Below are 15,639 nucleotides of genomic sequence, written 5' to 3'. Positions count from 1 at the left end.
TCACATTCCCCATGGCACAGCGGAGACACGGGGCACCAGCACACGGGACTTTCTCTGTTCGAAGGCAGAAATGCCTCAAAATGAAGCGCTACACCAGAGACCAAATGCTCAACCTCACATTGCAAACCACCCGAAACCCTGCTGCTCTGCTCCCTTCTCCATCTATTTTTAATCCATCTGTTCCTGGAGCGACAAAACAAAGCCACAATAATATATTTTTGATGTGGCAATGTATTTTCCCGCTGTGGACAATACTGGTTATTAAGGCTCAACAGTGTGGCCCACACAGTGAATATGCCAAGTGACATTTTGCCCATACGCACGCCCTGAACTGTAAGAGAAGAGAAGTGTTGCCAAGCTTCCAACAGCTTCTTTCCCATCAGAAGCAGTATTAACCAAGGGATGTAGGGTTTCTGGGTGTCAGGGCTAAATTCTCTGGTGCCCAGCAGGAAAACAGCACTGACACAAGTTTTTTTTCTGGTATGGGGACATTTATAATATTTCTAACTCCTGAGGAGTAGTAAATACAGAGCTTATGCAGCCACTTCTTCCACAGTAGGGATACTGATAATTAGGACTGTTTTCTTCTGCCTCTGAAAATTACAGAAACTAAGTAGTTTGAGATATTCCTGTCTCCTGGACACACATTTTGTTCAGGCAGCTTGAGTACCAACAGTGGCTTAGAAACAATTGAGAAGTGAGAGTCGGAAGCGTCTCCATCGAGAGGGAAGCAAAATCACATAAGCCTCAGTTCCTCATGAAACCCAGCCCAACCCAGAATATTTGAGGGAAAAAGGCCACAGACTGCCTTGTGCAATGGTCAAGGAATAAAACTAAAGAGTTATCTAAACGATTGCAGTGCAGCATATCCATCTTGGTTTAGTGGTCCTGCTGGAAGACTCACTATTTCAGTACTTTCTTTTGCTCCCATCACATAAAGGATATCCAATGCTATGGCAAGCCTCTGAAAAACTCAACGCTTCAGCAAAGAGTAGAGACAGCGAGACAAAAATATGTGGACCTTTCATCAATTTTTGGTCACAAGGAAGATGAAAGCCTTACGTGCTTACGCTGGCTGAGAAACTGTAGCATTAGGATAATAAAAATGAAACATTAACAGAGCCAGAGTGTTCAAAGGTGTAGCACTAGAAGAAACTGATGCACTATATAACTGAGCAATTCATCAGTACCAAGTGCTTGACACTCTAGAGGGCGCAGCAACGAAGGAGTCAAACTTGTAGTAACATCATGCAATACCACATTAAAACTGACTTTATAATCCAAAATAATTGAATAATATTATTCAATATTGAATACTGATTATTCAAATGATTCTATATTACTCAAAACTCCAAAGGAGTGAAGGCAAAAATGTTATCTTTAAAAATTATACGTAATCCCAACTGCTTTTTATGCAGAAAATCTCTAGGAAGAAAATTCAGATCTCTAAAAAGAATAAAAGAAAGGATAACACATTTCCCTCAATTCAGGAGGAAGAAAATTAGAATATACTGTAAAAAAACAGCAAATAAAAAGCATGACAGTGAAGAGATTGATCCACTGATGTCAATGTCAAGACTCCTCCTAAATTCCAGAGGGTAAGGATTTCACTCACAAAAACTTGTTCACTTAATAGTGCAGTCACTCACAGTGCTGCTGGTGTTGTCAGACCACTACAAGATTAACATCTTTTTATCAGAAGATACAGTCCATCTGAGTGAGGAAAGAAGGGAAATGCACAAAGCTCTTGGGTCATGCAGGCAGTCTCAAAACAATTACTGCATTTATAAAGAGAGTAACATGAATTAGGGTGAAAAAGTGCGCAATTTTGTATGCCTGTGCATGCGAGGGAGAGAGAGAAAACCCCAGAACTTCACTCTTTGCTCAGTACACTAATATTAATTCCGACTCTAAACAATTTTAGCTGACTGCTTACAGTTGCACTACAAAGCTGAAGCTGAAAAGCAAATCGGATTTCTTTGCCCTCTTGGCCTTACCACTGCACCTTAAAGAGACCCCAGAGAAATCATGAAAAGAGAATACAAACTGCGCAGTCATTTTCTTCTGAGGCAATTTTTAAATTAAACAAAAAACAAAACCCAAAGTTTACTCCTTTAAATCATTATTAAAAGAATCCTGCCTGCTAGGGCAATGAGCTTTCCTAACTCTAATCCATCTTTACTGCGGTGTTATTACCCTACAGTTTTTCTGTAATTAAAATGTGGCAGGTAGTTTACACACAAGAGGGAGTAATTGTATTGGAAATAACTGTTCATAATCAAATTTTAAAAGCTCATTTTTCTTATCAACTTTTAATAAAGCAAGCAAGATAATAATGATATTTAGCATTTACAGCAGCGTTTTGTCTCTCTAGATTTCATTCATTTCATTCAACAATGCTAAAACATACCTCTTCAACTTAGGAATGCAGCCTGAAGGAAAAAAAGGGAAAATCGGAACAATTGCAGCCCTTTGCTCCTGTTCATTTAAAATAATAAAATACGGCTGAACCTCATGCTAAAGGACGCAAAGCTTCAGAAAAACTTGTGTGGTTCTGGAAGGAGAACACCAAGTTTGCACGTGCTGTGCTTAGGCAGGACGTGCTTATATCCCCAAATCCAGTAAGTGCAGACTACATACTTCTACCACTCGCTTTTCCAAGACCTGGATGAAGCAGAGTTCCTTTCACCTATATGTGTCATCGGAAAATGAAGTGCTGGATGGTGGTTTCTACCTCAATTAGGTTAGGCCACCTTCAGGGTGCATGTGGGTTTCAACCTAAATTTGTGGCTTTGGTCCAGACACATTCTGTGTTTTGGCTTAAAACCCAAAGGTTTAGAGGTATCAACTTTCACAGAGCTTCCCGCAGCCCCAGAGCAGTGCAGCCCTGATATAAATGAACAGGAGAAATGGTCCTGGCTACAGGAACCAGCTGTGGGACAGGCAGATGATATTTGATGTCCCCTCCGGGCCTGTTATTCATACAGCCTGTGCCTGACAAAGGCTTTTAAAACAAACTGAGGATCGAATAGTGCGTGAGAAGTGAATGTCTGCACCAGAGGATAGAACAGACAGCGACCAACCCACCCCACGCAAGCGTAACACTGCTTTGACAGTCCCATGCAAAAAAGCGATTGCCACACATAAATTTAAGCCTTGAATGTCCAGATAAAAGCAAAACCCAGAATAAATTAGTGATGCTTTGCTTATTAAAAGCCTTGGATTGGAAGCTTACGGTTTAATTTTACAGTTGTCTCCTGGAGCTCCAGCCAGCAGGGCATGCAGAGCAGAGAGAAAGGAAGGTCAGGGCTTGACGTGGCAGTGGAGTGGATGGACGCGGCTACAACATGCAAGAGAAGGCCTGGTGTGTTTTTTTTTTCCCTGAGATTGTCTTGCTTCATCTCCTCCCCCCTTCTTCACTCCCCATTATCAGCATTTAAAACACCCCCGAGTTTCCTTGAGCAGGTTTGCTGTGCTCATTAAAATACTGTGAGCACTTATTGGCTATAATGAGCACTCATTAAATTCTGGTAAGTGCCAGGACTGTTCTGCAGAGTTGAACAGACTCAGGTTCTGGGAGGAGAGCTCAGGGGTAGGAACATACTGAAAATACTACATTTTCCATGAGAACAGAACTACAAACTTTCTCCTCCTTTTTGGCTCCGCAAGCTCTGGGGTAACTCAGACCAGTTAGGCAGCAGCTATTGCTCACTGACTACTTGAATCATTTCCCTGCCCCAGAAGGACTCTCAGCTCCTCTTATCAGAACAGGAACAAATTAAAGATTTTTCCATATTTGCATCTCCTCATTTGAGAATTTTCCTACATTTGTTATTTAGAGATAAAAGCCTGCCTCTAAAAATTCACTTAGCAAAGTGGTTTTCTCAGCCTCAGGGAATGGCGCAGCAGGGATTGCAGAGCAGGATCCAAAGCAGCTGGCGATGCTGCAGGAGCAGCAGCAGATCAGGAGATGATGGGTGCCTATCAAGGCAAGGATCGTATTTTACCTGCCCTGTTCTTATATTTATTTCCAATTGGCTGAGTCAGAGACACTCACCCTGACCAGCGTGGCCATACCTATAACCATAAAGGAGTTTCCACTGCAGGGTTCAGTGCTACTGCCTGTGGTATCACCAAACGCTGTTCATCGCTTAGAAAGCATGAGTTAACTAAAACCATATACAAATATACTGTATTCTGGACTAATCCCCAGTGAATCAGAGGGCAAGCGCCTATTTAAGGAAACAGAATGAGACATGAGCTTCAAGATGAGTGCATCCCCAAAAAAGCCAGAATATATCCTAGTGGGGTGGAGAGAGGCTGATGGAAGGGGGAGGTTTCTGCACGTATTCCCTAGGAAATGACCTTTCTGCAGATGCCTGCAAAATGCAATGCAGGAGAGGGCAGGGAGGTAGAAAGGAGCAGAGAAGTTCACTTGGCTTCCCAAGCAACTTGTAAGGAGACTGAACACCACCACCAAACAGCAGAAAGCATGAGACCGACATATATTCTGAAGAAATAATGTTGCATTCCTGAAAAGTGAGAATCTGAAATCCTATCATTTTGTGCTTGGGCTGATGATAACCATATCACTGCCTGGATGATGAACCTAAAACCAAGTCTTCCATCCCATCAGAAACATCTGTTTTTCAACAACATTAATCCAAAGACTGCAGTTCAGCACAAAATATGTATCAAAATGGCATCAATTTCACAAGATTAAATAACTGGTCTGGTTAAGCATTAATTGCTCCAGTTTGGCTCACTCTTCACACACTCACAGGAGCTTTTTGTGGATTGCTGCTTTATAATTGCTTGCTCCCTAAGCACACATGCATTGCAATCTCCCGCACACCTTGACGGCATCCTGGTTAGAGGAAATGAAGGCTACATGTTCCCCTGAGACAGCATTTTGTCTACTGGATACACTAAGTTAGAAACTGTTTATTCAACTTCTCATGGCCCATTAATGACATAATGTTGGACACAGCTGTTCAGGGCTTCATAAGACCAAAGCAGAGAAAAAAAGCCGGGAGACTTCAAGCACACTGCTCACATATCAGAGCCTGGCTGGGAAAGTCCTTGAAAGGGGTCTAGGGGAATTCAGCCTTACAGCTCTCTTATGAAGTAAATTCAGTGTTAAAGCCTCAAACTTGCACCAGCCACAGGACAACAACAATAAAGGTACACTCCACCTAAATACCACACCCAGAGAACCACCCTGGAAATTTCAGTTTTCTTCATGAAGCTTCTGGAACCACGTCACTATGGAATGGCATGAATCTTGCCTAAGCAAAAGGCAAATCAAGTTTCCCCACTTCCCAGTCATGAAGAAAAGCAGAAAAAGTCCAAGAGAAAGGCTCCAGTTCAAAATAACCTATGTCATTAAATTTACAACACTTTACAATTGAAAATTGGGGCAGGGTACTTAATATTGTTTATATATATACCTGCCTATACATATATATCAGGTAGGAGGAACATGATTTGCAACGCTGAGCTGATTCCTCAGTTTGGCAATACTGCAGACAACTCCATCAGAAAAAGAGGATCACTGGGTAAATTTGTTCCTCCCTCTAATAAGGGCTATCCACAGCAATTGAAACACTCCGTTACCAAACCTGTATAGCTGAAGTTATGCTCAGAGGAAAGACCATCACCCTCCCTCATCTTCCCCAGACCTTTCAGGGTAACCCCTACTTACAATTGTGAAGTTCATAACCTTCAGAATCCAGATGGTCATAGCAAGGTTCACCAGGATTAAAATCATTAGGAGCAGCACAAAGAAATAGAGGCATCTCTTCCTCCAGCCATAAATCCCCACTTTGTATACCTGGGGTCCTTCCGAGGTCTGCATGGTGGTCCGGTGCGCGTACTGTTCCTGAGGCATCTGAAACAATCGCAAAGAAATAACCATGTCTATTAAGCAGCAAGAGAAAGCTGAAAATAAAAAAAGCTTGTGTCTGTGCCTCTTAGAGGGTTTTGGCTTTATTTTCCAGAGTTTACCAGCTGGGCAGCGTCTCTTTCAATATCTTTGTTCTGTATTATTTTTCTTTCTGCTTACTGTATGCAGTAATGTACCAAAGGAGAAGTTTTTGTGTTAAAACTTATATATATATATATAAAAATAGACGTAATCACACTGTCCCAAGGTATCCTATGGAGATCACTCCGGAGTGACTCTGTTCACCACCCCAGGTTTTGCAAGGCAGGCACTCCAGGGCCAATAGGGATCCTGAGAGGAAAATTTTGCATGCGTTTGGTAAAAGCAGTTGAGTTCAGCAGTTTGTTTTGAAGATGCAATATTACTTCTCAGAGGCTTTAATTTAAAAAAAAAAAAATCCCCTCAAATAAAACACTCCTTCCAGTCAAAGAAAAAAGGCAAAGGGGAAATATTTACCTTTATCCCTTCCTGCACCCCAATATTTCTTAACGAAGGAAACCAAAAGCAAAAGGTTCTCCAGCTGCCACACCCTTAACAGATTATCTCCAAGTATCTATGCTGGTTTAACAGGGACCCTGATACCATGATTGGAAATGGATAGGACACAACTGGGGATCAAAATCAAGGAAAGAGGGAAGGAAGGAAAGCTGGTGGTGAGGAAGGCAGAACTGCATTGCAGCGCCCTCCTTACACCCTGGTACCCGGCTGGCTCTGCGCAGTCGGGGGTTCTGGCTGCCCCCACCAAGGATGGAAAGAGACAGCTGCTTTTAAACATCAAACCCCCAGCTGGCACAGGGGTGCAGAACACAGCCATGGCACACCGGCTGCGTGCGCAGGGGGCTGTGATCGGGGAGATATTTTGTGCCGCACAAATAAAAGTATTCATGTTCTCACCCTTCACATTCAGGATGCAGAAAGACACTTTCATGGGCTTACCCCAGGGAGCAGTTTCTTACATTTTCAGACCTTTTTGATGCACAAACTGGGAATATCATCTCATCTCTAATAACACACAGTTTGCTGAACGTTTTGCGTCTTAGACTCCAGACAGATAAGAAACCACTAAATGCATTCTTGCACTACTGATTCAACACCACAGGCTTCTTCCTCAGGCTATCTGGCACTGACGTTTAGATGCAGTGAATTACAAAATTCACATAACGGGAGGAAGCAATGGGAATTCCTCTCTGTGGGACTGTGATCTGTGAGGGCAGAATGAGACAATGGCAGAAATTAGATGCTCATTGAGAGTGGCTTACGTTTGTTTACTATTTTCCTGTTTTTCTTTGTACTTACTTTTTTTTTTCCTAATAGCTTCATACTCCACCATCCAATAAAATACAGCGTGCAGTTGGCAGTGGTGCAAAGCCAACTGCAGGCTGATGCCAGGCGAGTTTCTTCATGGCATAACTTTTATTCCCGTAGCATTGCACCAGGGATGAAGTTAACACTTCATCTTTGCTGCTCCAACGCTGAAGCTCACACATTTGAGGCAACGGCTGCCTGAGAAACCAGTTACTTTTTTTTTTTAACCTTCCACTGCTCCAAAAGTTGTTAAGACCTGGGTTTTCTAATGCAGCCTGGAACCACCACCTGCAGTGCAGGGGATCAGCCAGCTGTCCCTTCTTCCATGAGCTTTCATCTCTCACCCAGGCTGAAACATGGTCTCAGGTGCTAGCGAAATCCATTCAGGCACTAAATTCTGTAAAGATCAGCGCCACCAACACGTCTCCCAGTCTGCACCTATAAGCAAAGCCGACATATTAAGCAAGGCTGTGTTTAGCCAAGGCAGGCTGGCCTGCTCGCACCTCTGCTCTCATCCCAACAGTGACGCTCCTCTGGAGGATGACGGTGCCTCTCTCTCCTGACAGCAACCATACTAAATCCCCCACAGTCAAAATTCACAACAGTGGCTGGAAACAGGATGATTTTAAAAAATAGTAACAAATGAGGTATTCCTATCATTTTCTTCCCAGGTTTCTGAACCATTTTAAAGAATTGTTTCCTCTACGCACTTGAGGGCTATAGTCGACCATGGAGAAAAGGCAGGTAAGACTCCTCTGTCAGTGGGGTGCTGCAAAGGACACCTGCAAGAGGAGACTTTGGGATCAGCGCTGCCCATCCGCAGGCAGCTGCCGGGCTGAGGTCTCTCCTTTCCAGCTACGGCACTGCCTGTGCTCCTTCAACTAAAACTAGAATGAGGCGAGCCTCAGCCAGCCCATCCACTCCTCCAAGCGTCTACTCTTTTTGCCTTTCTCAGCTGGTTTAAATATGGATCTCGCATTCCCCCCCAAAACCATGCCTCATTTACAATCTCAGACTACCCCAGCCCCAGCTGACGCCATGAAGATCTGTGACATCAGTTAGTGCAGTCACATCACCTTGGAAGGAGTCAATAGCTCATGGCAAATAAGTCTGTTCTTAATATGGGTTGGCTCAGCCAGTTCAGCCAACGTGCATTAAAAATACATCATCAAAGAAAGGCGTGTCTGTATTAAAGAGCAGTTTTCGGTTGGGTTAAGTGGGCTCACCGTAAATCCCCTCTGCTGTTCAGACCAGCTACCCTATCTATCTCTACACCGCAAAACCACTCGAAGGCCAGGAAAACCCAGAGCTTTTACCAAGGGGAAGCAAATCAAGTTGGTTACAACAGACCTAAGTTGGTCTGCGCCTGTGTTTTAGCTCACAGATGCCAAGTCAGCAACCGTGGAGGGCTTTTGCAGCACAGAGCTCATCAGAGACCAGAGCTGGGTCACCGAGAGATACACGCACTTGGAGGAAAACAGGCTACAACCACTCTGATCTGTGCAAAGCGAAAACTTAAGCAACAATAAATTACAGAGTTTCCACTACCAGGGGGAAATTATAACCAAGACTACTGTACAGTCAAAGATTTTATTGCCTAATATTTTAACAGGGGATCCTGGAGAGCACGTATTAAATGCAGACTCACCCTTGGAGAAAATGAGTAAATTGCATTTGCTAACCCTCTCAAATCATGGAAGAGCTTTGACCAATAAGAAATAATATGAAATATCCACCTCAAAATATCTCTTTATTGCAAAACATATTTATTCTTTTTTTTCTCTTTCCTGGTCTTTCTCCTTGTTTTCTCCTTTTTTTTTCTTCTTTACTTGCAATCTCTAGGATGGAGAAAATAGCATATCCAGCTGGGGCAAAACTTTGCAGACATCAAAAGAATTTATAGGAATACCACGTAACCACAGAGAGCAACTTACGTCCACACAGCAGACTGACTTTGAGAATTTCTTTGATTCCTATAAAATATTTAGCTCACAACTGTCCTAACAGAGACAGAGCAACTAAAGTCCTCCAACATGCATGTTGAGCATGACTTAGTAATACAACATAAATTTGTAACAAGAAAATAACATGGGAATCGCAGAAAGCATGTTCTTTCTATACAAACTCTCACACGGCTACATTTAAAGCTGTGTATGATTTCTAGCTAGCATTTCCCCCCTGAACTGTGAATACCAAAAGAAAATGCTCTTTTCTGTAGCTCTCCAGGAAAAGAAGACAGAATGATTGAAAGAGTGCACTGAGGTGTGTTAAACAAACAAGTAGAATAAGGCGGCCTGCAAGGCAACTACACGAGGACCCAGCTCTATCCACTATCAATAATCTGCTCTACGTGGGAGGGAAAAGTATACTAGTCATAATTGCCATTTTAGCAACTTCTCCTGACTCAAACATTAAAAAGAACTAGGGCAGAAGAATAAAAAGTATTGCTGTGAAAGGACATCCAGCAGTTGCATTTGCAAGGTACGTCCCTTTAAATTACTGAGTTAAGGGGAAAGGCTGCTAGTTGCTTAATATGATTTTTTTTTTCTTCTTCAGGGAAATATTAGGATCAACCACCTAATTTCCTAACAGCGGTGAAAAGATAATACTGAAACAAATATAGAAACTGGAAAGAGAAGCACTCCTTCCAAAAGTCGAATCTGAAAGTGTCTGCCTACCATGAGGGGGCTTAAAGACACCCATGAGCAGCACTGGGCCACCATCAGTACGTGTACAGTTCCATTTACAATACAAAAAATGCATCATGCCAAATCTTCACAGTTTAGACACAGACAACACTATCATGACTACAACACTATAGTGTGGAACCTGGGTGATTGGGTAATGTCCCAAGGAATTCTTGCTGCTGCAAAAAAAATGGGTAATAACTTTTTGCACAAGACCTGTACCCTGAGTCCTTATACATGAAAACTGCAAGCAGGGCCTGAAACAAAATCCAGTCTGCTTAGAAAAGCTATTCATCCTTTTCCTTTAGCATACCTTAGAGATAACGGTCCATGACAAGAAAGATTTATTTGTTTTTGTAAGGCCACTGGAAGAGTCATATCACCGCATCCTCTGATCTGCACAGGCTGCTCACCGAGTCCTTCTGGCAAAGAAACTTCAACACTTCCCTTCAGTAAAGGTGAAACCAGGCTCAGCTGAAAGGCATCATAAACCAGAACTGGCACTGAGCTTCCAAAAATCACACCAGACCCCACCAGTTCTGGCACGTCTTTACTGTACGCCTCTCTCCCTTCCACCACGTCCTCCTGTCCCGGCAGAAAGCTTCTCACTCAAGGCGTGCAACCCACATGAACTATTCCTCAGGCAGAAGAAGTGTTTTATGTGCACAAGGATGGATAAGCACCTTTTGCTTGCGAACACCGAGGCTGTAACACCCTCTGGCCATGCCGGCTTTGTGGGCTTGGTGAGGGCTGTGAACAGGATGAGGCGTAACAAGAAGAATCAATAACGTTTCTGTGCCACACGGGTTTCTTTGATCAGCACTTAAATGATGTATGTTTAGTAATAGAACAATTTTAAGCTGAAAGGGGATGCAGTCTGGGAAGGTGGCTTCCCTCTTACACGCCCACTTGAAATATGTTGCCGAAAATGCCCCAGAGCTCATCAAAACTGCTCACTACAACACACACCAAAAATCCCTGAGCCCTGTGCAGCCGACACACCATCTCTCCTCCTTGTCTGCTCACGTATCACTGAGGTGTAACAACTTCAACAGAAAAGCAGTGAGCATCTGACCCCAGGCTAACCTGTACCATGGTGATGGGAACATGTTTCTAGAGATGAGAGGGGTTCAAACTCCCTTGGGTCTTGGACCTACATCTCCTGCACCTGCTTTCTCTTTGCATCTGTATCACTGACATCCTCTTCACTTTCTCTCTGTTTTTTGAAACAGAAACCTATTCTTTTGGGGTGGAAGGAGAAAAAACAAAACAAACCCAACCTAAAAATCCTTCAGAGGTGCTCTCTGCCATATCACTGGAAGGCAATGTACTTGTATTCACCAGCTGTAAATGCTCTGCAGACTCATCCTCTTTAATTTCTCTGTGTTTTAAGTGCACACTATCCACTACGTTCAAAAGAACAGACATTTCTGGAGCGTGACCGAGAAGAAAATCTGGGATGAATAGTGCTTTGAGTCATCCATCAACAAGACTTTTGCCTCTCCACTCCCCATAAAACTCTCTCTCAAGCATGACACACCCCCAGGCCCGTTAATCCACCAGCTTCATGACCCAAAATTGAGTTATGGCCCTGCACACGGATCAGACCACGGCACAGGTCTCCATAAAAGGATCATGCTCTGGAAAATGACTTCTAACTTGCAGCTTGGCCAGCGAGGGCTGAGCACTGAGGAACAGCCCAAAGAACGAAATACTTGCTAGGGTAGCTCAATCTGTTTTCTCCAGCACCATCTAAACCATGAACTCAGGCTCTTCTACCCCAACAGCTGTATCAGTGTGGCCTCTGTCACTGCCACCGGTGTCCCCAAAGTTGCAATCTTCCCTCTCTGCTTGACCCTTTGCTTCTCTGCACACTATCTGTCCCTCCACATGAGGAGCAGCTTTTCCATGAGTTGAAAAGACCATCATCACTCAGTGCCCACTTCTCAGGTATCACCACAATATGATACATGGCCACAGAGACAAAAAGTGGAAGGAAACAGCCCAAGGAATGTTTTCTTCTTTACTAGTTTCCGTTAGCGAGGTGTATCCCATTTAGAGTTCTTCAAATATCTAGCATGATTCTGGCAAACATAAACACATCAACAAGGTTTCCTCGGACCATCGGTGCATGCTATGCCTAGGTCCTCTAGGAAATACCTCTTTTTCTATTCCCCCTTCTTGTATCTTGAGAAAGTTGGACTCACACAGCACAGGCAGCTGGGGAGACCTTGGGGATTCATCTCTTGGTAAAGCATCTCTAATCTAGATCCCTCAACACCCCAGGCTACTCCTTACCTCTAACACCTTGAGAGCTCATGTGATTTCCCCAGTTGCTAGGGCTGACAGCATTTGGACCATAAATGTGCTTGAGGATAAGGGCCCTGCAAAAGCCTCAGTTTACAGACCAGTCTCTTCAAGCAGATGGATTGCATGAAAAGCTGAACACGTGACTTCTGCTCTGCTCCGCCACTGCTATGCATTCAAGAAGCTCTTACAGTAAAACCCTAATATGCTTGCCAGAACAAAACAAAGTACCAGGCAGCTCCATCTCTCAAGAGCATCTCCTAAACCAAAAGCGGTATGTTATTATGCTGCAAGAGTCTGTGAGCAATATAATGTTACTATTGCTTCTCTTCTCCAAGAGGAAGAGAAACATGTCAGTTTTCATATTTATGAGTGTTTCTTCTAACTTTTAGACTTTTTTCTTGACAGTTACCTTGTCTCGGTATTTTTCTTTTTCAGAATTAAGGACAAAATGCAAAGAAAAGTTAACACGGAAGAAAAAGTTTCTGCAGTGAGTTCTCTTATGTATCAAGCTAGTCAACAAAGAATGTCTTTCACAAAATGCCCCACAATTTGCAGCGATACATTCACACTGCATGCAAACATCATACCGACTTTGCTGCATTCACACGCTGGTTCCTTTGCACTGCTCAGATGATGTGAAGCAATCATGAGCCTATGTCCATCTGTGCCAAGTTTATAAACGCTCCTTCCCGCTGGAGTGTCTCGAAGCAGGATGAACAAATATGAGAACTACGCTAAAATAGCCAGCAGCAGGTGGGAACAGCGAAAAGGGTATAATCAAAATGAGCTCAGATCAGAAAGCGAGCTACAGGAGGCGATAAGTTTGCAGACTTCTGCCCCAACACACTCTCACCCCACAAAAAGAGATATGGCTTGTAGGAATGTGCAAAGCAGGACTGTAATATGGATTTATACGGCTGGAATCCAACCGGCATGGCACAAACTGAGAACTGTGGGCTTGAGCGTGTGCCAGGATCCAGGGTACAGTCTCTGCAGTGCTCCTGCTCTCACAAGTTAAAACTTGTTCTGCTGCATCTTCCCTCCACATGATGGGCTTACTGTGCTTATCCTTCTGTTCATTTGCACGGACACACTTCCTTTCTAGTTTCCTCTTGGGAAAGATAAGGAATATACGTATTCGGCTGTGCTAAGGGCTCTCTTACCTGCATGCTTTCAAAATCACGAGACCCTCCAATTGCTCTTTATGTGCATTGCATTCTGTCCACACACGCATGCACTCTTCAGTCCTTTTGGTTACAAAGCCAGGCTTGAATACTTGACCCGGGTGGAGAGCTGCAGAAAGGTCACCTCTGGCAGGGAGGAAACCACCACCTCCCTCAGCAAACCCAGCCCAGGGTATTGCAAAGAGCCTCCTTGCCCTGCCTGGACTCACATCCATGCACCAGTGTCTCCAGTGGGGTCCTGTCAAGAGTGGGTACAGCAAACAGCCCAACTGGGCACTCAGACATGCCATGATCCAGACTGACCCCACACCTGACGGAAAAGCTGCACTGCTCCTCTCATCCAGACCTGGGGCAGGAGCAGCCCGAAAGCCAGGGACAGCAGCACAGCCCTGCCTGCTGCCAGCTCACGCAAACTTACTCCAATCTCTTTGTCTCTCTGGCTCTTTAGGACTCATGGTCAGATTCAGGGGATGCTATGTGATCAGAGGCAAGAACTTGAATTTTCTTTGTTTGTTTTTTAAAATAAGCTAATAACTAGCAGCAAAGAAGATAATAGGCTGACTGGGTGCCTAAATTAACAGCTGCTGAGAAAAGCAACAGAGCTCCAAGTCTGCAGGGTAAATTGGCAGCCTGCAAAGGCTCAACCAGTCCAGATCATGCGACCTTCACTTGACACAGCATTTTCACTGCAGGTGTATTTTCTACAGAGCAAACTTGGAGCTCATCAAGACTCTTCATTTCCATCATACGCCTCCCTCTTCCACAGCTCATCTCTGTCTTTCCTCTCACTCTCTTCACCCCACCAGGAAGCTACAGAACATCCACATCTCTTGGAGGATGCCCTTCTTGCACCCCAAACCCCAAAGTCCTCACCTGGCCCAAACCAGCCCACTTCAGCTGATCGTCACTTTTGCAGGGAAAAACAAATATGGTGGCAAGGCGAAAATGCTCCCAAACACTTTTTTTTCTCTTCTTCCCCCCTTCCATCACATAGAATCTGTTTCCATTGGACCAGATAATATTCTCATGACTGATCCAAATTCACTGAATCTCACTCTTTGCAGGTAGGGTTTGCTGTCTGCCTGAGCCTGACGTTGTCCTTTGGAGTTGCCTACGCACATGCTTCACCAGCATTACAGGCAGAAAGCTCTGGCCCTGTCACATACTGGATCTGATGCACTTTGGTGGCAAATCCCACCTTGTCACTGAATTTTTTGGATCGCCAGAATGAATGACTGAGCCCTGTATGTGCAGTCATGCTGGATGCAGGCAAAGCAAGCTGTGGGTCTACTCCCATGAACTAGCCAGAAAAGCTGAGTTCTGTCCGACTGTATAATTTAATAGCCTTAATTCACTCCTTGTTGAAAGAAAAAACCAAACAACACACCAGCACCACCACCACAAAACACGGCATTCTCAACACGTCAGATAACACTGCTGTGAAAATCCAAGGAAGAGGCACTGGCAGAGGTAAGGAAGCTGCTGAAGCTACGCGAGGAGGACTTCTGACACCTCCGTTCGCCCCACGAACGCGCCATACCCTAACTGCCAAACACAGGGCAGCCATATAAGGTGCTGATATCTCTGCACAGGCAAGACAAGCTTTAACGCTGCAACTAAAAGGATGAGAGAGTGCTGCCTAAATCTGGCAGGATCCTAAAGGGAGAGAGCAAGCTTTTTATCATAAATGTTTCTTAAGTTATTTGGGGAAAGAACCGCAAATCAGAAGAGAAGTTGCAGATAGAAGAACCCCTGAGTTAATGTTTTTTTCCTTCTAATCTGCTCTACAGTTTCTGACTGTGCTGTCTGTTGCAGTTTGCTTGTGCTTTATAAAATACAGAAAAAAAATGTGGAGAAATCACAAGGCAACGATTATTACTGAATTACTGCCTCTCTTCACAAACTAACTGTACGAGGAATTGCCAAACAACGTCAAACAAGCACGCTTTCAACTTGTTAAACAACTATAATACAACGTACATAAAACATGTATTTATTTTGACGCATTTTTTCACCAAAATCTCCAAGCGACACATGGTATAGAGCCAACTTTGGGTGGCTTCAGGTTATAGACACACTTATTTGCCAAAATGAGAAAGTTGGGGATCATTTGGTCACGGCGATCACGCAGCCAGAGACGCAGCAGCGCCGGCGTTGCTTTGCCTGCAGAACTGAGCACCAACGCGAAGTTTAGCCAGCAACCACCTCC

The 15,639-nt window shown here is 44.0% G+C and overlaps 1 protein-coding gene across 1 annotated transcript in view; it reads right to left on the bottom strand.

Moving 5' to 3' along the window:
* SGCD (sarcoglycan, delta (35kDa dystrophin-associated glycoprotein)) overlaps window positions 1-15,639 on the bottom strand; it is a 190,483-nt gene that overhangs the window by 110,470 nt on the left and 64,374 nt on the right. The window contains exon 2 of the mRNA XM_009875809.1: window positions 5,705-5,890. Coding sequence (XP_009874111.1) covers window positions 5,705-5,890 — 186 coding nt within the window. The remainder of the gene's footprint in view (window positions 1-5,704; window positions 5,891-15,639) is intronic.

The sequence above is a fragment of the Apaloderma vittatum genome, unplaced genomic scaffold, assembly GCF_000703405.1.
Source record: "Apaloderma vittatum isolate BGI_N311 unplaced genomic scaffold, ASM70340v1 scaffold39, whole genome shotgun sequence".
NCBI classification, from domain to species: domain Eukaryota; kingdom Metazoa; phylum Chordata; class Aves; order Trogoniformes; family Trogonidae; genus Apaloderma; species Apaloderma vittatum.
Note: the sequence above shows the minus strand (reverse complement) of the source record. Positions and strands in the feature narration are given on the sequence as shown.